The 25656-nt window shown below is 40.7% G+C and overlaps 1 protein-coding gene across 1 annotated transcript; it reads right to left on the bottom strand.

Annotated features, from left to right (window-relative positions):
- Positions 1–6513: 6513 nt before the first annotated feature.
- Positions 6514–21162, bottom strand: LOC103712815 (LEAF RUST 10 DISEASE-RESISTANCE LOCUS RECEPTOR-LIKE PROTEIN KINASE-like 2.1). Its single transcript, XM_089924127.1, has 3 exons — positions 20046–21162; positions 10326–10361; positions 6514–9170 (listed from the first exon to the last, which is right to left on the bottom strand). The coding sequence occupies exons 1-3, from the start codon at positions 20848–20850 to the stop codon at positions 8137–8139; spliced, it is 1875 nt and encodes a 624-aa protein (XP_089780253.1). The 5' UTR covers positions 20851–21162; the 3' UTR covers positions 6514–8136.
- Between the last annotated feature and the right edge of the window lie 4494 nt (positions 21163–25656).

Below are 25656 nucleotides of genomic sequence, written 5' to 3'. Positions count from 1 at the left end.
CCCTGGTCTCATTTGTTTTTTTTTTTTTTTTTATAACGGCAGCTCAAACGCAACAAGTGTGAATACGATCAACAAAATTAGAAAAAAGATATCACACAATGGCTCAAGCATGGGCACGTGGTTTGTCCAAAAAAAAATCTTTGATCCAGTCTGTAGCATCATTTGCCTCTTTAGGTGGTCTGATAGGAACTACACACTCTCAAAAGCCTGCAGATGCAATGAAGCAGCAGCAGTATACAACCATTGTAGCCGGTCTCCTTCATTTTCTTCTCTCACAAATCATAAAGGAATCTTTCAGAAAAGCTTTCTCATTTTTAGAAATCATCATGCCTCCATATCATCTAACGTCGCCCATCAGGATCGGCGGTCATCTACCTCGACGTACCAAATGTGCTCTCCCACCTTGTACCAAAAAATAATAAAAAAAATGGCACTCTTTTTCACCATTCGACCTATAAAATAATACAAGCACAAATCTTATATTAATCAACCTAATTGATAAAAAAAAGTAATCTGAACGCATTTCTTGAACTGAACAAATAATATATAACAGCCTATACTCTTTTGGTCCCTATCTCTCTGAACTGGATTCCAGTTTTTGGGAAACAAGAAATATATAATATTTTAATGAAAGGGAACTACTTAGGGTCGTCATTAAACTATTGAAGTTGAATTTCATGCATTTAGAAAATATAAAATATATAAATAAATCTACTTCATCCTATTAACTTGAGTTTTTAGAATAAATAGTGATTTTAACTTGGTATCAGAGAAGTCCGGCCCACATGTGAGGAAGAGTGTAAGAAAATATAAAATAAATAAATAAACCTATCTTATCCTATCTTGATTTCAACAAGTATGAAGGCGATGAAGACACTATTCCAATTGGAGAGTAGAGAATGGTAGAAACCGAACAGCCGAAGCCATGAGCTGGGAGGTTCCCATCCAGCCTTCCGCTCTTAGATCTAAACAATAATTCACTCATCCTATTTCACCCAGGGCCAACCCGAGCTCTAGGCGACCGAGGCGGTCGCCTAAGGCCTTGGACCAATGGAAGGCCTCCGGGAGCAGAAGCTGGCTACGAGTCTTCCCCCTTGATGGAAGGGAGGTGGAGGGTTTCCTAGCCTGCAGAGGGGCAATTGGGGAAGTTGGGGACAATAGTTTTGTTTTGGGTGGATGGAGAGAGAGAGAGAGAGAGAGAGAGAGAGAGAGAGAGAGAGAGAGAGGAGGGATTTGGTTGGCTTGATACACGCCTGAAGCCACTCTTATCTTTCATCCCTTCTCTTTTTTGGTTTTGGTCTTGGTTTTCCTTCCCTCACAGGTCATTACTCCTGATCCAGCTGGGCCATCAGGAAGAAAGATAGGGGGATTGGAGATGGACTTCTTGGAGGGTGGAGATTCTTTTAATTTTCTCCTCTCTGTTTCTTCTCCCCTCTTGGGTGGTAGAGAGAGAAAAGGAGGGAGGGGGTTGAATGGCTGCTGTGCCGTGATGTTGCAGTTGCTGCTTAGGTGCTCACTTGAAGGGGGAGATGGTCTTTAGCAAAAGAAAAGGAGGGTAGAGAAAGAAAAGGAGGGAGGGGGGGTTGAATGGCTGCTGTGCCGTGATGTTGCAGTGGCTGCTTGGGTACCCACTTGAAGGGGAGATGGTGGGATGGGACTTTTATTAATTAGATGGAGTGAATTTTCCATAATGACCCTAGTGAATTTTCCATAATGACCCTACTTTCTCTTATAGAGAGATCCTTTCGGACAAATTCTTTGATGCTTGACATGATAAACAGTATTGCCTAGAACAGTTTCATGGGCTTTTTTTTAAAGTAATCTTTTTTTTTTTTTACTTTCATTCAAAAATTATATTAAACTGAAGAGGCTTTTTGTCTATCTTTATTAGATTCATGCATCTTTGCTGAAATAGTGTACTTGACAAAAATTTATTTCCATAACATTTTTTTAAGTATTTTATATTTATTAAAAAAATTATTATTTAAAAAAAGAGGCCTCATTTACTGAATTCACCTTAGGCCCTCAGATGTATTGGGCCACCCCTAGTTTCACCTAATCCAACAAGATATAAAATAAAAGCCACGGTCAAAAATGCCTTAAGGACAATAAATTGCAAAGCTGGTCGCACGGGTCCATCTGGGTGGGACGTAGTTGAAACACCCAAGTAGCGTCGCTGGTTTGGTTGTAGTTGCAACGACGACCTGTGCACGCAACGGTCCTAAAACACTAGGATTTGCAATAGTTTTCGGAGCCCTAAAGCTTTATGCCACCAGAACCTAGAAAACAACTCTCTCTCTCTCTCTCTCTCTCTAGGCCCCTCCTCGAAGACTTGGAACAAGAAAAAAAACTATTATTCCACCTTGGCCTGATCTGGCAGAAAAATATAACCTTGATCAGATTCAGAATTTTAGGACTTTACTGGTATATACAGGGGCGGCCCAATACATTTGGAGGCCCTAGGCAAACTCATTAGAAAAGGCCTTTTTTATTATTATTTAAATAATAATTTTTTTTGTTAATAAACTAAGTAACTACAGTTACTTACTAACCCACCTGCCTCACACAGTCACACTCACGGTGAACCGCCGATTCGAACCGGGGTCCGGGATCAGTGGGAGCCGCGATCAGTGGCCAGTGGGATTTGGGAAGTGGGAACAGGGGAGGAGGTCGGGAGGTGGGACCGTGGGAGGAGGTCGAGACTCGGGAACCAGGAACCCCGAGGAGCCGAGGAGGCCGGAGCGGCGGAGGAGCTGAGGAGAGGAGTAGAGGATGGGGTCACGGGAGGAGGTCGGAGCAGCGGAGGACCGTAGGTGGGGGCTTCCCTGGGCCGGGACTCGGGAGGAGGTCGGAGACTCGGAAGTCGGAAGACCCGAGGAGCCTGAGGAGGAAGTCGGAACTCGGAACTCGGGACTCGGAACTCGGAAGGCCTCGCCGCCTCGGTCGCCGCGGAGCCCAGAGGTCGGAGGAGCCGAGGACGGCGACTCGGAGTTGGCGAGGAGAGGACGGGAGGCCGGAGGCCCGGAGCGGAGGCCGGAGCTCGGAGCCGAGGAGGAGGCAGCACGGACTGCACGGAGTCACGGACGCACGGTGGACCAGAGCTCGGAGCCGAGGACGGCGACGTCGGCGAGGAGAGCTAGAGAGGGTTTTGCACTCGCCGCTCTCACTCTGCAAACTGATTCTGCCGAGAACCGGAGAAGGTTCCGGCATTAAAAAGGCAGAGAAGGGGGGAGAGAAGGGGGGAGCCGGGGAGGAAATGCCCGTCGGACTTGGCCGTTGCGTTGCCCGTTGCTTGTCGACGACTCGACGGCTCGACGTTGCCGGTAGACGTCGCCCGTCGCCCGTCGCTAGTCCCCGTGACCCCGTCTGCTAGACCACAGACGCCACCGCCCACTTCCCGTCAGCCCGTCTGCAGCCTTTCACGTCGCCGCCCAAACCCACTCCCCGTCTGCAGACCTTTATGGAGGAATAAAAAAAAAAAAAAAACGTGGCTGGGTTGGGGGCCTTTCCTGGGCCGGGGGCCTTAGGCGACCGCCTCAGTCGCCTAAGGCTCGAGCCGGCAGTGGGTATATAACCCATATGATGCATAGGTACAATATTTTTAAAAGCCTAGTTAATTTTTTAAATAAAATTTAATAGTATATTATTATAAAATAATAAGATCATAATCTAATCTAAGAAACTTTCCAACAAGCGGACTTTTTTGCAGGTTGACCTCGGTTACAACCAGTCCCACTTTATCTCAGTCTCAACCGACCTTAGCTCACTTCGGTTCTTACTGACCTCAACACACAACTAGCAGATACCAGCCTCAGCTCGGAATCTAGCAGCAGCAGTATTGGTTTTAGAAAATATTTAAATGCAATATAGCGAAATTAGTAGTGTTTATACTTTTATTTTTAATTAAGTTAATGATCATAAAAATAAAATAGAAATTAATAAAGCATTACTATAATCTAATAACCTGCAAAAAAACGTGGTCATGGCATAATAACAGTGAAAAATACTCTTTATTAATTTCATCATACATTAAATAAATATACTTATTAATAATATCACTAATTTCTATATTAATCTAGTAGTACTAATAAAATATTTTTTATTCAATATTGTTTAATAAATTATTAAGCTTCTTATTAATGATATTATATTTTTATATTCTGATAAATAATTATATCAAATAAGAGTCCATGCCCAATGAAAAATTCTGTGAAAGAAAAATTTTTATTTTAGTGTGCGACGCGCATGTGCTGTGCGTGCGTTTGCATGCTTGTGACCCAAAACAGACCGGACCCATTGGAATCCGTGAATCGACCCCCCGGAACCCATTAAGATGGAAACGTTTACACAAACGACGTCGTTTTCTTCGCCTTCTTCCTCCCTCTTCGTCCTCCTTCAGTTCTTTCTCCCTCCACTGGTGAGTAGGTTATCCGTCTGAACGGCCAAATCGAGGACTATTTCTTGTGAGCGGAGAAGCGGCGGTGGACAAAGAGCTCGGAGCTCTGGCTTTTTTCCCCTGGGAAGACGTGCGGATAGGCATATATTTTTAATGTTTTAGTGAAGATATGCGGACGTACTCAGAAAACTATTTGTGCGGAAAAGAAAATCTACATATACGTATGTATGCGGACGTGCGCACCTGAGCTCAAGGAGCACATAAATTTTTTTTTTAAATCCCGAACAATATCCGTATATATATAAAAAAAATGCCAATATCTGTCAGCGACCACGGGAAACAATTGTCCCAGGGAGTGGAGATTCCGCGCAGGGGGGCGCATAGATAGTCTATGAAGACGTAAATTCGCATTGAAATACTACGCAGACATCTGTCTGTGTCTATTGTTCTACGCAGATGCGCGCATATTTGCAAACTCATTACGAAAAGAAGTACGCATAGCTTATCTATACGTATGCAAATCCGCATAAGAGTCTCGTGAGACGACTGGCTTTTAGCCCGTGACAGAGGGCGTGGACCGCCAGTTTATCTCCACGTGTAGGGTGAAGATCCTATTCATTGATTTCCCTCGGTGGGGTAAGATGGAGCTAAGGAAAACCCAGATCCGAATGCCCAATCCACGGGCTTTGACCTTCTCGTCCTCCTCCTCCACCATCGTTACCGGCGTTTGGCGGTGGAAGAAACGGATGGAGGTGGGAATAGAGGCAGGAGACGAGACTTTTTCAGCTCTTTCGACGACAGCTGCAGAGACCTGAAATAGAGAAACTTCTGAAGAAGCTCAATAAACCAGTAGAAAAGATACTCATATTATGACTTATATTGCAACAAACTAGGACCTCTCCAAAATAATATTAGCCAAAAAATATCATTTGATTTTTTTGGGTCTTATAAATGTATTTAGGAACTATCCATTGCATGGTTGATGTGAGATTAAATATACACACATGTGGATCTTGACATACTCTGCTATTTAAGCTCTGATGTCCTTGTTAAGATAAAATCCAAAATCCATTCAAATCCAATTATAAGTATCATAAATTCAATCTAGACCCATACTACAGTATCCTTTAGTTTACAGGTTTATTGGCAGGATCCACTCTAGTACTATGTGTAACAACTTAGGATATTACGTAAAAAGGCAAGCCATAAGATATTATTTAAATTTCTTGGTTCTGTATAAATATCCAAGATCTGCTTATTGCATAGCCGATGTGAGAATAAACACATGCACGTACACATCATCACATATAGGGTGGATATAGAATAGACCGAAATCATGGAGCTTTTACCCATCCTCTCTAATGCCGTCATATTCGGTAAATGCATCTTAGTTGTCAGTACCAACATCTCCCGTTCCCATCTTGTGGGATATATTTAGTTTTGAGTTTATTATATTACAGACTATCTGGGTTTAGGTGTCAATGTGCAATTGAAATTTTACCAAATCATGTCAACCTAGCTTTTGCAAGGTTGTTGCGTTGGTGAAGGTGCAAGACCACTTACGTTGCTAATAAGGCAAGGAATGTAGTTCTCAAGTGTGTCTTCAAAGCAACTAAAGCAGAAGGCGGCTCTCAGTCGGGGGATTTCATTCCTAATAAATATTTCACCCCAAGTCAATGCACCATAGCTATACCATTACCAAGGCTTATCTAAATCGTAGTCTTCAACAATTCTTAGAGAATAGTATCTCTCTTCTTGCTCTCATCCTCTCCTCTTGCATGTAGCGGGACACTCCCTTGGCCAGCGAGAGAAATGAAAGCGTGTCGAGAGAGAACTGAAATATTAAAGCTGGGAGAATTTTATTTTTATGTAGGGTTTGTCTTGCTCATGCCTAATTTTTTCCGACAGCTGTATTAACTCCAAACTGTAAACTTCATACTACAAACTTAAAAGTGCATTTGTTGCACTTTAGTATTGCTATGCTTGCCTGTTCCCCACTAACATAATTTTCCAAGGGTAAATCGCAATGAAATGAACAAGAAAAGGGGGAAATACTCTTAAAAATTGAATCTAATGCTCACTGTTTGCTACTGTTATCTATAATTGCCTCAGCCTTATTTTTGGTCCAAGTGATCTTGCTTTATGAGTAACTAGATTCATTCTAGTTCTAGCAGTGGGAAGAATGGAAATTGCAAGTGGACTTTCATGGTAGATTAGATGAGGGTAGTAATTCACATTGGAAGATTTGCCTCATTTATGGGAGATAGAACAATCAAGCAGTTGATTGGATTGAACTTTCCTTTTCTTTTCCTGATATTTTCTCTGTTCATTCTTTTTCTCTACTTATATTCAAATAAAAACTGTAGAACATAAGAGTCAATCCAATAATGAGTCCGATCTGAATTGGACAGCAAAAGAAGGCAAAGAAAGCAAGTTATTGCAGAGCATCTTATGTTTTTCTTTTCTTTTCTTTTTAGGAGTATCCCATAGAAAATGCAAGGTAGATAAAAAACAATTCGTTTTTTGATGCTAAAGGAGGCAAAAGGGAGCCATCCAGCAAAGCAAACTTTGAATATGACTAAAACGGTGAACGCAGCAATAGCTCACGGACCATACCTCTCCGTTTCAAATGGAGGGTCCATGGTCCGAGTCTTGAGTGGTGTTATCCCTCAAGATTTCACCACGAAATATGGGTTGGAGTTCCTTCTTGGTAAAAAATCCTAGGTTCCGAGTCCTAGATTATGATGGGACTCCCTTCTAGCCTCAAAATGAATGAATGGAAGAATGAATTGAATGAATGGATGAACCTCAAAATGAATGAATGAGTGATTGAATGAATGAATGAATGAATGGAAAGATCAAAGAGAGGTCTATATGTGAGAACATAATGCAAACACCCAATATAGCTCTGATTTGCAGCACATTCCCTGACCCATAATTCGCATTATTCAAGGTGGTAGCAAACCAAATAGGAGAAAAATTGAAGCAGATAATATCTGTTTGTGTTTATTTCTACATACGAATCTACCGAACATCGATACAATTCGGTTGTTCTACTATCCTTATTCATATCTATATCTGTCTCAATGGAACGCAGATGTGCATATGGTAGGTAGCTACCTCAATCATTTTACAAATATTCAGTTCTGTTTGTAGTCCTATTGAGTCTTGTACAATTTCTATAAATAGAAAACAAGAGACAATATAAATATTTTCTTAACTTAATTATCATTGATATAATAAAATTTTTAATTTGTTGGTTCATAAAATTTAACTATATGACTTATATATGCATTTATATCCATATCATATTCAATTTGCATCTATATTCATTTAAAGCAAATAAGATATGAATTTTAGAATCCAATTGATATTCTTATCATTATCTATATATGTTAAATAAAAAATGGATATAGATATAAATATAATGATGTTTGATCCATATTTGATCGTTTTCAGCCATAAAACCAAATTGATTTTTTTTCTTGCCATATTCTTCCAAACTCAAAGTTTCAAAAAGCACTATTAAGATCCATTTATATAATATAATATAATATATACTTATTGCAACAATAGAAGCAGCAAAATAAATGATATTAAACATGTTATTTCATAGCAGCTAAAATATGAGCTTAGAGATTATTATTTAACAGAGCTGAAAAATACAACGAGTTTTGCACCATAAGGAATATAGGTTGATGAATCATTAGAATCGTTGATGATTCTAAAATGGAAATTAACTATGGTCTTGGTGGCATTTGCAAGTCACTGATGCTTCCTTCCAACATATTCACTACTCTACTTATTGATGGACGATTTGCAGGTAGCATTTGTATGCACCACAACCCAACTATTATCATCTTTTTGGCAATCTCTTCAGTCTCACTAGTCACTCCGCAAGCTTCTAGGGTATCATAATGATTGAGATGGTCATAAATCCAGTGTGGAAAATAAATTTCACTAGTATTCTCTGCTCTTGCATCTATATTTTTACGTCCACCGACCATTTCCAGCACCATCATTCCATAACTGTAAACATCGGATTTGCTGGAGACAACTCCAAAATTTCTAGAGAAGACTTCAGGGGCAATGTATCCAACCGTTCCCCTTGCACCAACTACTGAAATGATGCTCTCTTTCGGAGGGCATAGTTTTGCCAACCCAAAATCAGAAATCTTGGGACAAAAATCTTGGTCCAGTAGGATGTTGTGAGGCTTAATGTCAAAATGTACTATGCGAGTGCTACACCCACGATGCAAGTACTCTAGTCCTCGAGCAATACCGACTGCAATCTCATATAATTTTTCCCAACCAAGTTTAATCATTGCATCTGGTATCTCCGTGTATATAAATTTCTCAAGCGATCCATTTGGCATGAATTCATAGACAAGAGCTCTCTTCGACCCCTCTGAACAAAAGCCTAGCAAACAAACGATGTTTACATGGGAAGTTCTGCCAATGCTAACTACCTCATTGATAAATTCCTCACCATTATCTTTGGACTCACCTAAGACTTTCACAGCTACCAGACGGCCATCACAAAGATTACCCTTGAACACATTACCATAACCACCTTGCCCTAACTTATGACTAAAGGATTTGGTCATCCTTTTAATTTCTGAATACTTGTACCTTTTTGGCACCGAGGATCCATATTTATGTAGCAAGTCTTCAACACTTTGTGCATTCTTTGAGTGAGACTTTCTGTAACGAAGAAGATAGACTAAGAGCAATAAAGACCCCAGAGATAATCCTACGGCGGCAGCAATGGCACCTGCGAAGGAGGAAAGGCATAACTACCATTTGAATGTTCTATGGAAGTATTTCATACATTACTTCAAAAATTTAGCATTAACCTCATAATTTGCATATAACACAAGCAACAATAAACATATCATTTCACATCTATAAAATTTTATGAGCATTCAAGCCTATAATCTTGAGAAAAAAGTTATCCAATGATTGAAATTTTGATATTAAGATTTTCCATCATGCGCTTGCTTTTAAAGTGATTAACTAATTATCATTACTTAACATTTGATTTTTCACCCCCTTGGTCCACTATTTCCCCTTTGGTATACCTCTCATACTTATGAATGCTATAACTCTTAACTATAGCTTTTGACCACTTGGCAAATTGCCAATAATTTCGAGCAGACTATGGCTATAGTTTTCTAGATGTGTTTAAGCCATGACTCTTTTTAAACTATACAATTTAATCTGAAGAAGTCCTTATCATTTCCAATATGATGACCCATAACTCTTTTCTTGGATTTGTTATCACTTATTTCTTGGCCATAAATTATGTAGCAATTGGCCATAAGGAAAAAAGCTTCTAGGGGTTTAACATAATGTCAGGAGGCTTGGGTTCTCTTAAAGTTGAGTTACGCCATTGAAATCTTGATGCAATTATCGTAATGAATAAGGTGGCAAACCCAGGAAATATGGAATAAGGTTCAATGAAGGGATTAAAGGAATTTAAAGTGCCTAGAGTTATTGTCTTGCAGTCCTATAATTGGGAGTTGAGTTCAGTTTACTAGCGAACTGGCAAGGTTGACTTAACTGAAAGAAATAAAGATGACTAAGTTAGGTTTCTGAAACTCAGAGTAAGACTGCAAGGGAGACATAGGGAACTTATAATTTATCGACATAAGGCTATTATAATCCATTGACACAGCCATAGAGCACTCATAATTTATAGACACACGGAACTAGGCAAGATGGCAGGCCCTAGTATAAGGGGAGGGTGGATTATTGCTAGGCTATCTAAAAAGTATTAGGTAGATAATTTTCCAATCGGTAATTTGGATAATGCTTCATTTACTTCATTGAGTATCATGAATAAACAAACCAGAAAAAATATTGTTTAATGGAACGGAAGAAGACAAAAGCCTTAAAATGGTAGGTTTAGGAGAGGTATGTTGGTTACCTATCATGATTCCCGTCTTCCTCGGATCGTGACTTCCTGCAGCATTAGAAAATAATTACCTCCACTGTTAGAACTCAACCTTCTTGGTTAAGAAAAATATATAATTACATTATCTGTTATTCTATAAATATTCGGTCAAAACAACCATTTTTCATGACATAAGATGTGCATTCATAATTGTGCTTTTAGAGAAAACTGAAAAGAAGGAATGAGAAACCTGACAATATTGCTAGAATTAGAAGGGACACAAATACAAAGAAGTGAAGTCCCTTGATCTTTCAACGATATCTACTAGAGGTATGATGTTGGTGTCTACTCTTTTGTTATTGTCATCGCATTGCCTATTGCATCTATAAGTTTGAGATGAAGGGAGGTTAGGCCACCCAATTTATTAAGATAAAAATATGTATAAGATAAGAACAGAGAGTATGCAGTAAAGGAAAGAAAAGGGAGAAAGGAGATAACAATGTAACAGAGAATCAAACACTACCCATATGAAAGGAAAGGAAACGAAGAGGGGATTAGGAGATAAGAATCCCGGAAGGTTACTACAGAAGATTCGTGTCCGTGTTGGCTTCAACCATTGGAGACCAAAAGTTTGTTGCAGCCTTTGAACAGAGTCGTCGAGCAGAAGAGTATATTTAAGACTGACCCCTCAATGCAGCAACGGAGTGACAGTTGAAGAGTGCAGAGTTTTGATTTAAGACACAACCACCCAAGTACCTTCCTAGTTTTTTTGGTTGTGGAATGTCCCTAGTGCTTAGTTTGTTCATTAGAGAAAGCCAGAGAAAATATTTGACCTTTTATGGTGCTTTAATTTCCTACAATGATTTGACAAGAGGAATTAAGGATATGAATTATGAATGGCTTTTTTCAGGCAATGAGATGCTTTTTAGATGTGTCAAATTGATACACTTGATGCAATGAAACTTTTGGCATTCTGCGGCAGTATTGTTTGTGGAGAAGGGTTTGTTGGAAGTTAATGCACTTAGAACCTATTTTAATTACTGTTGTCTTTCCTATGCAGTCCAAGTTGTATGGTCAATGTGTCTCTTCATTTCTCTATGATCATGTCTGCTCTCTTTAATATTCCAGATCTGTTCAATGTGTTTTAAGAAAATTTGTAAGCCCTGTTGTCTTGTAAGGAAGTCTAAAAGACATAAGCAAAATCCCTTCAGAATATTGCCTCTGTTACTCTCTGCACATCTGATTTATGAGCTCTGCTGTAGCAACTCAAGTTTGATTAAATTAGAAACTTTATTCAGGTTCTTTAGACAACCAACAACTGGTATCAGAGCTGTGTTTCAATAGATATATCTGGGCGTATTTCTCCCACAAAAGAAGACAGCAACTACAGGACCAGATGGCTTCCTCTGCTGCAGAAAATCCTGCTCCTTCTTTCTCTGTTATTCCAGTTTTTGGAGGTGAAAATTATGAATTTTGGAAGGTGAAAATGAGGACTTTGCTCTTGTCTGAAGATCTTTGGAACATTATTGAAAAAGGTTTCGAAGATCCTGATGATGAGAGTGGACTTTCTGATGCCCAAAGGAAGAGATTTGATGCAAACAGAATGACAGATGCTAGAGCCCTCTCCAAGATTCAAAATGGAGTTTCTCCAACCATTTTTTCCAAGAATCATCAGAGCCAAACTAGCCTGGAAGACCTTGCAACGGGAGTTTCAAGGTGACAGTAAGGCCATAACAGTAAAACTCCAATTCTTACGAAGGGAGTTTGAAAATTTAAAAATGAAGCAATCTGAATCTATAAAAGATTATTTCTCCAGAGTCATTAATGTGGTCAATCAGATGAAGACGTATGGTGAAGATATTTCTGATCAGAAGATAGTTGAGAAAATCTTAATCAGCTTGCCTGAAAAATATGATTACATTGTTGCAGCAATTGAAGAGTCAAAAGATCTCAGCACCTTATCCGTTGAGCAATTGATGGGTTCCTTGGAGTCTCATGAGCAGAGGAGACAATGGCGTTCAGACCAATCGATTGAAAGTGCTTTTCAATCAAAGTTCAACTTGAAGCCTCAAAGGTCCTTCAAGAAAGGTGATTCAAGCAATCAACAAAGAAGATGGAAGAAGAATGACTCAAAGAAGGAAGAAAGAAAATATGAGAAAGGTATGTTCTCCAATGACTCTAAAATGTCATGTAAGATTTGCAAAAAGACAAACCATAATACCTCAAATTGCTGGCATCGTGGAAAGCCTCAATGCAATCACTGTAAGAAGTTTGGGCATATTGAAAAAAATTGCAGATTTAAGACAAACAATCAAGCTAACTTCACTGAGCAAAAGGATGATGATGAAGGAAATTTATTTTATGCTTGCCAAGTAGCTTGTGAAGAAAAGAATAGTGTATGGTACCTAGATAGCGGGTGTAGTAATCATATGTCACCAAATGAAAAAATATTTGTTGGTATTGATACTACAGTCACACCTAAGGTACGGTTGGGAAATGGAGTTATTGTTCAAGCCAAAGGAAAAGGAAGCATTGCTGTTGAAACTAGAAAAGGAATGAAGCATGTTCATGATGTTTTGCTTGTTCCTAACCTTGAACAGAACTTGCTAAGTGTTGGGCAACTAGTGGAGAATGGCTATCGTCTCTGCTTTGAAGATGATGGCTGCATAATTTATGATTGAAAAAATAAGACTATGGCAATTGCATCTGTCAAGATGACCAAGAACAGAAATTTTTTTATTGAATTCAAGTATGAATCAGTTTCAGCTTTTAAAGGAGAAGTTGTTGAAGATTCTTGGCTATGGCATAAAAGATTTTGTCATCTAAACTTCCTTGGGCTAAAGCTATTAAAGCAGAAAAATATGGTGAATGGGCTGTCTGACATTGAAATCAGTTTGGATCCATGTGAAGGGTGTATAATGGGCAAGCAACACTGTGGATAATTTCCAAAACAAAGCTCATGGAGAGCAAAGGCAACATTGGAGCTTATACACACGGATATATGTGGACAAATGAGAACTCCCTCTTTGAATCATAATAGGTACTTTCTTATTTTTGTTGATGATTTCTCTCGGATGACCTGGGTTTATTTTTTGAAAAAAAAAATCAGAGGCCTTTCTTGTGTTCAAGAAATTCAAGGCATTTGTTGAGAAACAAAGTGGCAATACTATTAAGACTATTCGAAGTGACAGGGGAGGCAAGTACACTTCAGAAAATTTTGAAGAATATTGCAAAGATGAAGGCATTTGGAAGCAATTGACGGCAGGATACAACCCACAGCAAAATGGAGTGGCTGAGCGCAAAAACCGGACTCTTGTGGAAATGGCTACCTCAATGTTAAATGAGAAAGGCTTACCAAAAACCTTCTGAGCTGAAGCTATTCATACAGCAGCTTATATTCTCAACAGAAGTCCAACAAAGGTAGTGAAGAACAAGACTCAAATTGAAGCTTGGTGCGGAATCAAGCCATCGGTAAGGCATTTCAAAGTTTTCGGTTGCATTTGCTACTCACACATTCCTAGTGTGAAGAGAGCAAAGTTTGATATGAAAAGTGAAAAATGTATCTTTGTTGGATATAGCTCGGAGACAAAAGGGTATCGGCTTTATAATATTAAAACTAAAAAAATTAATCATCAGTAGAGATGTTATTTTTGATGAAAAAGCTTCATGAGAGTGGACTAACAATAGAGTGCAGGAGATTCCATCTGAAACATGCGAAGTGAAGCACAATACTCCAGAAATTTCAGATGATGGAGCCTCCTCTCAGCCATTTACAACCCCATCAAATCCAAGCTCAAGCTCGGGATTGTCTTCTCCCATCAGCTCTTCACCTGAAAGTCCTCCAAGAAGGATGCGAAGTCTGAGTGAAGTGTATGAGGCATGCAATTTTTCTGTCCTAGAACCTGGAAGCTTTGAAGAAGCAAAACAGCAAGAAGTTTGGGTCAAGGCAGTGGAAGCAGAGATGGGTATGATAGAAAAAAAACCATACATGGGAGCTTGTTGATCGGCCTAAAGGAAGAGATGTAATTGAAGTGAAGTGGATATAGAAGACTAAGTTTAATCAAGATGGCAGCATTCAAAAGCACAAAGCAAGGCTTGTTGCCAAAGGATTTGCGCAAAAGCCAGGTATTGACTTCTATGAAACTTTTGCACCAGTTGCAAGCCTTGAAACTATAAGAACTATCATTGCTCTTGCTGCTCAAAGATGCTGGAAAATATGCCAACTTGATGTTAAATCTGCTTTTTTAAATGGGACACTTGAAGAAGAGATATATGTTGAGCAACCACCAGGATTCTTGGTGAATGGGGGAGAACATAAAGTATACAAACTGAAAAAGGCCCTTTATCGGCTGAAGCAAGCTCCGCGAGCTTGGTATAGTGAGATTGACAAGTACTTCACCAAGAAGGGCTTTGAGAAAAGCCAAAGTGAACCCACTCTCTATGTCATGAAGAAAAAAGCTTCCATGTTGATAGTCTCAATTTATGTTGATGACTTAATCTTTACTGGTGATGATGAAAGCTTGATTCAAGAGTTCAAAAGAGATATGATGCAAGCTTATGCAATGAGTGACATGGAGCTAATGCATTATTTTTTGGGAATTGAAGTATCCCAAACACAAAATGAGATTTTCATTTATCAAAAGAAGTATGCAGAAGGCATTATTAAAAAATTCAATATGGACAGATGCAAGTCAGTTTCTACTCCCTTGGTTGCAAATGAAAAGTTGAAGAAGGATGATGGTGCTAAGAAGGCAGATGCTAAAATGTATAGAAGTTTAGTTGGTGGCCTCTTGTATCTTACAACCATTAGACCAGACATAATGTTTGCTGCAAATTTACTTTCCCGCTACATGCAAGAACCAAGTCAGAACCATTATGGAGCTGGGAAAAGAGTTCTTAGATACTTGAGAGGCACTCTTGATGATGGGATTCTTTACAAGGCTGGAGAATGTGCAAGTTTAATTGGTTACAGTGACAGTGATTGGGCTGGTTGTTTGGATGATATGAAGAGCACAAGTGGCTATATTTTTTCTCTTGGTTCAGGCATATGTTCATGGGCATCTAAGAAGCAGAACATTGTGGCACAATCTTCAGTAGAAGCAGAATATGTGGCTGCAGCAAAAGCAACTTCACAAGCTGTGTGGCTGCGAAGAATTCTTGAAGACATTGGAGAAAGACAGGAAGAAGAAACCATATTGTTTTGTGACAACAAATCAGCCATTGCTATTGGGAAAAATCCAATCAGTCATGATCGTACCAAGCATATTGCAATCAAATACCATTTCATAAGGGAAGCTATAGAGAACGGTGAAATTCAGCTTAAGTATTGCAAGAGTGAAGAGCAGCTAGTAGATATACTGACAAAGGCACTCCCAAAGCATAAGTTTTGTTATCTCAGAAATCTCATTGGAGTTGTGAAGAAAGTGCATTAAGGGGGAGTGTTGGAAGTTAATGCACTTAGAACCTGTTTTAATTACTGTTGTCTTTCCTAGGCAGTCCAAGTTGTATGGTCAATGTGTCTCTTCATTTCTCTATGATCATGTCTTCTCTCTTTAATGTTTCAGATATGTTCAATGTGTTTTAAGAAAATTTGTAAGCCCTGCTGTCTTGTAAGGAAGTCTAAAAGACATAAGAAAAATCCCTTCAGAATATTGCCTTTGTTACCCTCTGCACATCTGATTTATGAGCTCTGCTGTAGCAACTCAAGTTTGATTAAATCAGAAACTTTATTCAGGTTCTTTAGACAATCAACAGGGTTTTCTGATGTCACAGCTAAGCTAACAGCTTCTATCATCGGAGGACACAAGGTTGTAGGACAAGAATGAAAGTTGGATAAAGGAAGTAGCGAAGGAGAAAGAAAAGGAAGTAAACATAGGAAGCAACAAAAACATGTTATGCAAACATATTCCTCTATGAAGAGGGAAGGAAGAAACACTAGATATTTTCCAAGGCAAACCTAATGTTGATGGACTTATTTTTGCATTTTAAGGACAACTTTAGACTTGATTGCCAGAGGATTAGAAGTATATTGGAAAACAGGAGTAGGCCAACTACTTATATTACTGAGCTTTTCCCTCTTTTTTTTTTTGATCAAATTGTATTGCTGAGTTGATCAAAAGAAAAGTCAACAAGATCCTGATTTGTCTCATCTGTCTTGACTTCTTAACTAGAAGTTGGATGAATTGTTAAAAAAGACGATGATAAAATTGCGATAAAAAACTCCTTTTCTGCTGGGTGCATCAAGGTAAGATTAGTGGTGGTCTTCATGCAAGCTTGTCCTTATAATATATAACAGATTTGTTGAGATGGAAGTAAGATGTATCGAGGTGAATTAGACAGGTAGTGAAGAATAGAAAAAGATCGATTATGGAAGAGAATAACTGAATGTGGTATCTTTGAATTTATGAAGCAAACATGTTAGAGTGAAAAATTTACTAGAGCTACAGATAGTACATGTTTTCTTCGTAGTTGGGCTTGTCCAATTATTTAAGATAAGCATGATGTAGATGTAGTAATTTAACCTATCAGGTGATATTTTTTGAGCCAAAATCTTCCCAATTTCATACATACAATGTATCTTTATTTCAGTGTGATATGATAGGAAGGTCTTGGAATGCATGCTGCTCTTCCAGCTGACTTCGTTGGATGGTATAAATGATTGAAGAAATTCATGAAAACTAGAAGAATTTGTTCTGCATAACAAAGGAGCACATGGAAACAGTTAACCTATTAAAACCGCTTATTGTATGAAACCCAGAAATCCTTCAAATATTCAATTGCCCTATGGTGCACACTCTTCACCAAATATGCAAATATTTCTACAGGATATAAGTATAATACGCTTAAATATCTCTATGGCGTATCATCCATCTTTACAATCTGCTCTGCAAACCGCAGTAACTTAGTTACTATGCCTTCTTTTACTGTGCAATTCGGATTTTGGCCCAAGTATTCGTTGTAAGTCCTAAAACTCTTTCCTCTCACGAAGATAAGGTAAAGAAAAGAGGAAGAAAAAAGATCCAATCCAATCGACTGCTTGATTATGTACTTCAATCAAGCAAAATCTTCCATTATTGGAAAATATTAGGCCAGAATTAAGGAGGAGAAGAACAAGAATGGCAGAGTCTCTCTCAGGCCATAACGTCGAAAGTTAGCAACACTATATTTCCCGTTGAGAGAATCAGTCACTCACATACACCGCAAAAGAAATTCAGCTGACTGTGATACCCGGCCCTTTAAGCAAACTGGGCCTGGGCGGAGAGTCTCTCAGGCCATAACGTCAGAAGTCAGCCCCACTATATTTCCCCTTGAGGGCATCAATCACTTACATATACTGCAAAAGAAATTTAGCTGATTTGATTGTGATACCCAGCCTTTTAAGCGAGCTAGGCCTGGTCCACTTGACCGGCCTGGCTAAATTGGCCCAAAAGAAAATAACGGCACGTGCCGCGCACGTGTTTGGAGAGAAAGAGGATTGCCGACGGAAGTCTTCTCCCTCTCGATCTCACCAGATCGAAACTGACTCCGAGTCGGATTCCTGTCGTAGCCAAGCCTTTTTAGAGGCTCCTCCCCATCCTCTCTTCCCCCCACCGGAGTTCCGGCTGTGATCAGAGCTCACCACTAACATTTTTTTGTAGTTTTCTTCCCCGAAGTCGATCGTCGTCCACACCTCCGCCGCAGCCAGTCCTCGCCAGAAAACTAGGTAAAGGCCTAACTTTCCCTCTCAAGCTACTCTCTCTCCCTTTTTTGGATTCTTTGAAGCCTTGATGACCCGCTGGTGATCGCCAAATTTTGGCCAAGAAGGGGAAAGCTCTATTTTTACTCTTTTGACTAGTCAAACCCATGTTTTGGTCGTTTTCACTGATGGTACTCGCCGCCGGGGTCTTCCTCTGATCCCTCGCAGTGGCCGGAGACCATGACTAGAACTCCGACCATGGGGATGCTTGATTTCCTTAATCTAAGGGGTCGGAACCTCTGTTTCTTTGATGAAATAGGTGTTGTCGGCCGCCAGTCACCATCGACGGCCCATGGGCCCCTTAACCCCAGCAACCACCACAGCTGTCGTTTTAGCTTTGAATCTGGTCGGCGAGTCGCTGAATTGCTGGTAACAGAGTCTCCCATGTTTTGATACTCCTTTCTTTTGTTTCACCGGTCGTCGCCGGGCGTGGCAAGCCACCGGCACCGCCGTGGGTTGTCGACCATTAGGGGTCGCCGATTACAAATGCCATCGAGGGCGATCCTCGACTTCAGGAAGGAGAGAGGGCATCACAACTCTCTCCTTCTTTTTCTTTTATTTTCTCTCTCCTCTCTCTATATTTTCTCTCACTTGGTGTCTCTCTCTAGTTGACCTAGATAGGTGGTAGAAGGGACTCAGGGGACTTGGTGATGGATCGCTGGTTCATATCGATAGGCGGTCTAAGTTACTAGTCTAGTATTTGATTTTCTTTTGATAATCGAGTTTGATTTTGTAAATGAAGAGTCATATGCACAAGAAGGTTCTAATCAGATACTCTGCATCCCAGCTCGTAGACCGTGAAGTAGGCCAATGATTATTGTGTTTAATCAATCTTCGATAGAAATAAGAATTTATGTACTCGGTCATTATACACACACACAAACACATATGCCTTATGATAAAATGTTAATGTGCCTATTATTTGTATGAGCTTTGATACAATTTTCATTATATCTAGTATTGCTAATTGATTATTTTCTTATTACTTATGGTGTAGTGTTTTGGAATTTTTACTGGGCTGTAAAGCTCACAACCCCTTCCTCCTTTTTTTTTCCAGAGTTACAAGTTGCATGCTACTTGGCTATGGTTGAAATCATAGATAGAGGAGATGATTGGATAGAGCATTATTGATACTGGTTAGATGATCAAATTTTGTAATTGGATCAACTTTGTTATCCGATATGAATTGAGATCATTATTGTTTACGGATATTGGGGTTGTGATAAATTTTTCAAGCCTAGCATATTCTCTAGGCCTCTGTTTTAAGAAGTGTGCGGTCGTATCGTATTTCAGACTCGGGTGCTGGGTTCGAGATGTGACACTGACATTGACTATTGTCCGATGAAATATATATGCCGACGTGCAATCATTAGGACGAGATATTTCTTGGTAGTTGAATAGTTTCTCTGAGCAATGGAAGAGAGAGAAAAGTTCTTATTAGTTGAGTCGACGCGAGAAAGGTTCCACTGAGTCGCTGAATCACTGTGGATGAAATCGGTGACAAGAGCTGCTTGAAAATGTATCTGATACGACAGTCATGGCCGAGGAGTTTAAGAACAGGGATGAAGCTTTTTGCCGGTCATCGTAAAAGATGGATACCCACAATAAGATGGCTGTTGAACCGGAACCAAGAATGGGCGGCTTATGTTTATTACTGGACTTGTACCAAAGGTTAGCCCGCTTCCTATCTAAAAGGAGATGAGGAAAAACAAGATGGAAAAAGATCCCTTTTGACTCTAGTAAGATTTTGGAATTCATTTGAGACGAAGGATATATTAGAGTAGAAGCGGAAGGGAAAGGATAGGTGAGAAGGGAAGAACTGAAGAACGTGCGGTGCGGAATGGACTATTTTGTGTGATTATAGTTACGCTGATATGATCTTAATTTTGGACCACAGGCTAGTGGTTGGTTGACTGACCTCAATGCACCATCGACCCCATCGCACTCATCTTATTTCACCCAATCCACTAGAGACAAATGGAAGCAACACCGAAAAACAGATGTAGAGGACAACGTACCGCAACTGTGCTCGCCCATCCCGTCGGAGCAGAAGCAGCCGAAGACCCAACTAGTGCTGTTTGCTTGGGTATACCCGCAGCGCCCACCGGAGCTCTCGCAGAGGTCGCATGCTCCCGAGATCTTGTCGGGCCAGTGCAGCTGGAAGCCGCTCTTCAACAGCCCTCCGAAGTCACCGAGCAAATGGCTCCAGTTAGCACTGAGCCACTGATCATAGAGGACGGGCACCACCACCATACCTTGGCACACCTGCGCCAAATTGTATTCTATGGCGGTCGAAAGATATTCGTCGGTGAACATGTAGGACGACTTACCACTGCTGCCTGGAAGGCTGCAGGTTATTTTGTTGTGGATTAGAACTTCTCCGGAGGAGGGGCAATTGAGGAAGAAGGTGAGGTTGATGTCCAAGGAGGTGTAGTTGAGGACGGAGTTACCCTCGAAGGTGAGGTTGTGGCTGGGCCTGGGACAGATGCCAGCGTCGAGGACAATATCGGTGTCGGCAAGAGAGATGGTTCGGTTAGAGTAATCGATGTTGGTCACGGTGTAGTCGTGGGAGCCGAGGGAAAGGATTAGGCGGTCATCATCTTCGCATATCAGCATAAATCCTTCATTACCGCAGTAGGAGGGGGGATTCTGGGTTACCCAAAATGGATAAGTAATATGTTGTTTGCCACAGGTCGTCGAGTTGGAACAGGATGAGGTTGTGGGACTGTTCGTGACAGGGGAACCGTTGATGGAGATTAGGAGGAAGAGGAAGACGATGGAGATGAGGAGGGGAGAAGGTGATGAGAGGATTCCACAAGCCATGGTTCCGTGGCTGTGGTGCAGGAGTATGAGCGCTGAAAGAAAGGCTTGGCCCTCGGATACTTTTAGGAGTCAATGGAAGGCGGGCGTCTTGACTTGGTGCTTGACTGCTTGCTGGAAAGATATGCCCATTCCCCTTGGCCCATCTTTGGCCTTATGTTGGCTTCGAGGAAAGAGGGTAAGAATTGTCCGCAAGAAACTAGTTCTAAGGTTGTCAAACGGGTGAACTGTTGATGAGCTAGCTCTTGTTCAGTTCAAATTTCAGCTTAAGTTTGCTTTGAGTGATAAGTAAATGATTAGATTCAGAACTAAGCCTTCTCTCATAATTGAATAGACTAATTCGAAGAATCTTAAACTTTTCTCATATGTCATTTTCAATAATATATAAAATAATGAATAGCTAGTAAAAATTAAAATTTCTTTTTCTATAAAGAATTGATAATTTAAATACCATAAAATTTCTAGGACATGGTAAGAAGACTTATAAATATTAGATAAATATTAGTTGGGTTGGGCTAGAATGTATTTATAGCATATGGCACCAAATGTTTTTCAATAAGAATCAATATCTCTCAAAATAAAATCTACATTGTTGTCCGTTATCTAAAATATATAAAATGCTTTGATACAAAAATAAAGTTTACACTTTTGAGATAATTTATTCATGTATTAAATGGATGCGAAATAAAAAAAATAGTGGCATGTTAATACATTTTGATTTCATATGTAGTCTAAAAATATACACGTTGGATGATGTCACGCCCTCGCCTGCGCGGGGCACGTGAGACACCCAGTGCCCACGCAGGGACCACATGAGGGGGGAAACACGAAGCTCCCCTGCCAGATATTATCCGGTTCTGGGGCTTCACGCAAGCGTCCTTCACCCCTCCCCAGTTTTGTTTTCCTCCCAAAACGCGTTTGCAGGATTTGGAGACACCAGCCTCATATGCCCAGGCTCTGGAACGAGTCTTTCCGATGTGGGACTATTGGGCCTCACACCCTTTCCACCATCGGATAAGAGTCGTCCTCAGCTCTGATACCAAATGTCACACCCCCGCCTGCGCGGGGCACGTGAGGCACCCAGTGCCCACGTGGGGGCCACATGAGGAGGAACACGGGGGTTCCCTGCCAGATATTGTCTAGTTTCGGAGCTTCACGCAAGCGTCCTTCACCCCTCTTCGGTTTTGTTTTTCACCCAAAACGCGTCTGCAGGATTTGGAGACACCCGCCTCATATACCCAGGCTCTGGAACGAGTCTTTCCGATGGTGAGCCCCGTGTTTCCCCCCTCATGTGGCCCCCACGTGGGCACTGGGTGCCTCACGTGCCCCACGGAGGCGGGGGCGTGACATTTGGTATCAGAGCGAGGACGGCTCTTGTCCGATAGTGGGAAGGGTGTGAGGCCCAATAGTCCCACATCGGAAAGACTCGTTCCAGAGCCTGGGCATATGAGGCGGGTGTCTCCTAATCTTGCAGACGCATTTTGGGTAGAAAACAAAACCGGAGAGGGGTGAAGGACGCTTGCGTGAAGCCCCGGAATCGGACAATATCTGGCAGGGGAGCCCCGCGGTCTCTCCTCATGTGGCCCCTACGTGGGCACTGGGTGCCTCACGTACTCCGCGCAGGCGGGGGCGTGACATTTGGTATCAGAGCCGAGGACAGCTCTTGTCCGATGGTGGGAAGGGTGTGAGGCCGAATAGTCCCACATCGGAAAGACTCGGTCCGGAGCCTGGGCATATGAGGCGGGTGTCTCCTGATCCTGCAGATGCGTTTTGGAAGGAAAACAAAACCGAAGAGGGGTAAAAGACGCTTGCGTGAAGCCTCAGAACCGGACAATATCTGGCAGGGGAGCCCTGTGTTCCCCCCTCATGTGGCCCCCACGTGGGCACTAGGTGCCTCACGTGTCTCGCAGAGGCGGAGGCGTGACATTTGGTATCAGAGCCGAGGACGACTCTTATCCGATGGTGGGAAGGGTGTGAGGCCCAATAGTCCCACATCGGAAAGACTTGTTCCAGAGCCTGGGCATATGAGGCGGGTGTCTCCTAATCCTGTAGACGCGTTTTGGGTGGAAAACAAAATCGGGGAGGGGTGAAGGACGCTTGCGTGAAGCTCCGGAACCGGACAATATCTGGTAGGGGAGCTCCGTATTTCCTCCCTCATATGGCCCCCACGTAGGCACTGGGTGCCTCACGTGCCCCGCGGAGGCGAGGGCGTGACATTTGGTATCAGAGCCGAGGACAGCTCTTGTCCGATGGTGGGAAGGGTGTGAGGCCCAATAGTCCCATATCGGAAAGACTCGTTCCATAGCCTGGGCATATGAGGCGGGTATCTCCTAATCCTGCAGACGCGTTTTGGGAGGAAAACAAAACCGGAGAGGGATGAAGGACGCTTGCGTGAAGCCCCAGAAGCGAACAATATCTGGCAGGGAAGCCCCGTGTTCCCCCCTCATGTGGCCCCCATGTAAGCACTGGGTGCCTCACGTGCCTCGCGCAGGCGGGGGCGTGACAGATGAAATGTATTTTTTATATATCCTAAAGCATATAGATCGAGCTAGGAGATTTTGCAGATAAAAAAGGCTCTTTCATTGTTTAAAAAGATGTGAATTATAAATCACAATGATATCTTTAAAAATACATGATGAACCATACAAAATCCTAGTTTTCTAGACCAATTTAGATGTAGGGTTTGTTTAAAATGTAAATGTTGGTCAAGTTGACTCATAACCGGTTATTGATGAGCATGATTGTGCACTTATATTGCTCAAAGGTGTATTTGAGGTAAATTCAGGAGTTTTTCAGTACATCTAGTACCTTGGGATTGTGTTTGCTAACCAATGTTAATTGCGAGGAGCAAAGCATTGTTAGCCACACATGCTGCAAGATTTATATTGACGAGTGAAGATTAGTAGATCTTTTTTATGAGAGCAAAATATGGAACTTGGTCTCTCTTATTTTACCTGGTGCAGACTCAGAATAGTTCCCCTATTTGGATGATGATGTGTTCTTTGGCGCCGTTGGTATACTCTAATCTTAATTTTTTTTTTGGCAATGGGGCCTTTATTCCTGTTGTTCAGAACCTATAGATATCCTCCATTCCTATTGCACGATGGCTTGTCCCAGTAGATGTCAGGGCGTTGCAGAATCTTAAAAGTGAAAGACCTTATGGTGGATGGTGAGCAGGAATGAAAGGCAGCATTTTTTTTTTTTTTTTTTAAATGTGGCAAACTGAATTCTTTCCATACCGATACTGTGTGGAAATAGTGTTGATAGGTTGGTGTGGGGTCCATCTTCAGGGTTGTCCGTTATAAGCTTGTAATGCTCGGAACCTCCATCTCCTCGTTGTTTTGGCTGGATATGGAAGATTAATGCTCATCTTAGAATTGCTTCATTTATGTAGAAATTGCTTGAAATTTGCTTCAATTTCATAGTTTGTTACACTAGCATGATTTACATATTTCTAATTATTATGATATTTGCCCGAGTATGAAAGAATCAATTTCGCATGCCATTCCGAATTGTAAATTAGCTATTTAGATATGGAGATAGGCTCCTATTACTAATGCAGCTATTATTCTATCACTATCTATTGAGGATTTTTTTTTTTTGGTACATCGGCTGCTTACACTGCTCTCGCATGAGCACGGCCAGCTACATTGCTAGTAAGAAAACTATACAAAGCAAAAGAAACAGAGGACTGCTGGATTCGAAAATTTTTTTCAAAATGATGAGCAACAAATGAAGCAATCCAATTCGCAACTTGGTTCACCTCATGAAAGACGTGTCTAATCTGAGCAATACAGTACTCCCACAGCATGCGTCGTATGTCACCTAAAAGCGAGTGCTCAGTCTCAGATTTGGTTGGTTAGAAATAAAGATGTGTTCCAAAGTGTTTAGAGGAGTCCAAGATTGATTTTGATGCAGAGTATTTACTTTAGCCCAAGAATTCACCCAAGCGGCTGCTTTGATTGATAGCACAAAAACTATAGCTTCTTTTATGCAGTTTCTGCGTCTCCTCGGATGGTTTATTTCTTTGACTTGTGATGATTTGTTTTTATATAATTTTCAGTATAAATATATTTATATGATTATTATACATACCAGATATTGAGAACATGATTATGTGAACAAAGATACCTTAAATTCGAGAGAAAGTCATTGTATAAGTGGTAACTAATTTGACAACAGTAATATATAAATCAAACAGATAAGAAATAGTGTAGACTAACTAGGTCATAGCGCCCAAGGGCTGACACACGAGGATAGCCTCTATGCGCTTATGCATAAGACAGTCTCCACAAGCTTAAGCATGGTATAATGACCATGGGCAGATGCATGGGGCCTCCATGAGCTTATGCGTGTGATAGCCTTCACGGGCTTAAGCATGGTATAGTGACTATGGGCTGACGCATGGGGTCTCTATGAGTTTATACTTGGGACAGCGACCACGAGCTGACGCATGGGATTGTTTCGGTCTTAGACTGAGTCATAATCTTGGTTAGTCCACGGCCGAAAGATAATTAAAGAGAAAAATAAAAATCAAGTTTAATGAAAAATAGATGAAATGACATAAAAAATTATTGTTGAATAATTAGATACATCGAGATATATATATATATATATATATATACATATATATATGCATATATACATATATATATACACACATATATATATACATATATATATACATATACATATATATATACATATACATATATATACATATATACATACATATATATATACATATATATATATATATATGTATACATATGTTTTATGATAAAATAATAATGTGCTTATTATTTGTAT

The sequence above is a fragment of the Phoenix dactylifera genome, chromosome 1, assembly GCF_051530095.1.
Source record: "Phoenix dactylifera cultivar Ajwa chromosome 1, Ajwa_hap1_PhDact_Kaust_v1.1, whole genome shotgun sequence".
Lineage (NCBI taxonomy): Eukaryota > Viridiplantae > Streptophyta > Magnoliopsida > Arecales > Arecaceae > Phoenix > Phoenix dactylifera.
This window is presented reverse-complemented; position numbering and strand designations above follow the sequence as displayed.

Coding starts and splice junctions, on each gene's coding strand:
- LOC103712815 (XM_089924127.1), bottom strand. CDS start 20,850: ATGGCTTGTGGAATCCTCTCATCACCTTCTCCCCTCCTCATCTCCATC. Junction 10,362..20,045: donor GATGGGCGAGCACAGTTGCG/GTACGTTGTCCT, acceptor CTAATGCTGCAG/GAAGTCACGATCCGAGGAAG. Junction 9,171..10,325: donor GAAGACGGGAATCATGATAG/GTAACCAACATA, acceptor CCTCCTTCGCAG/GTGCCATTGCTGCCGCCGTA.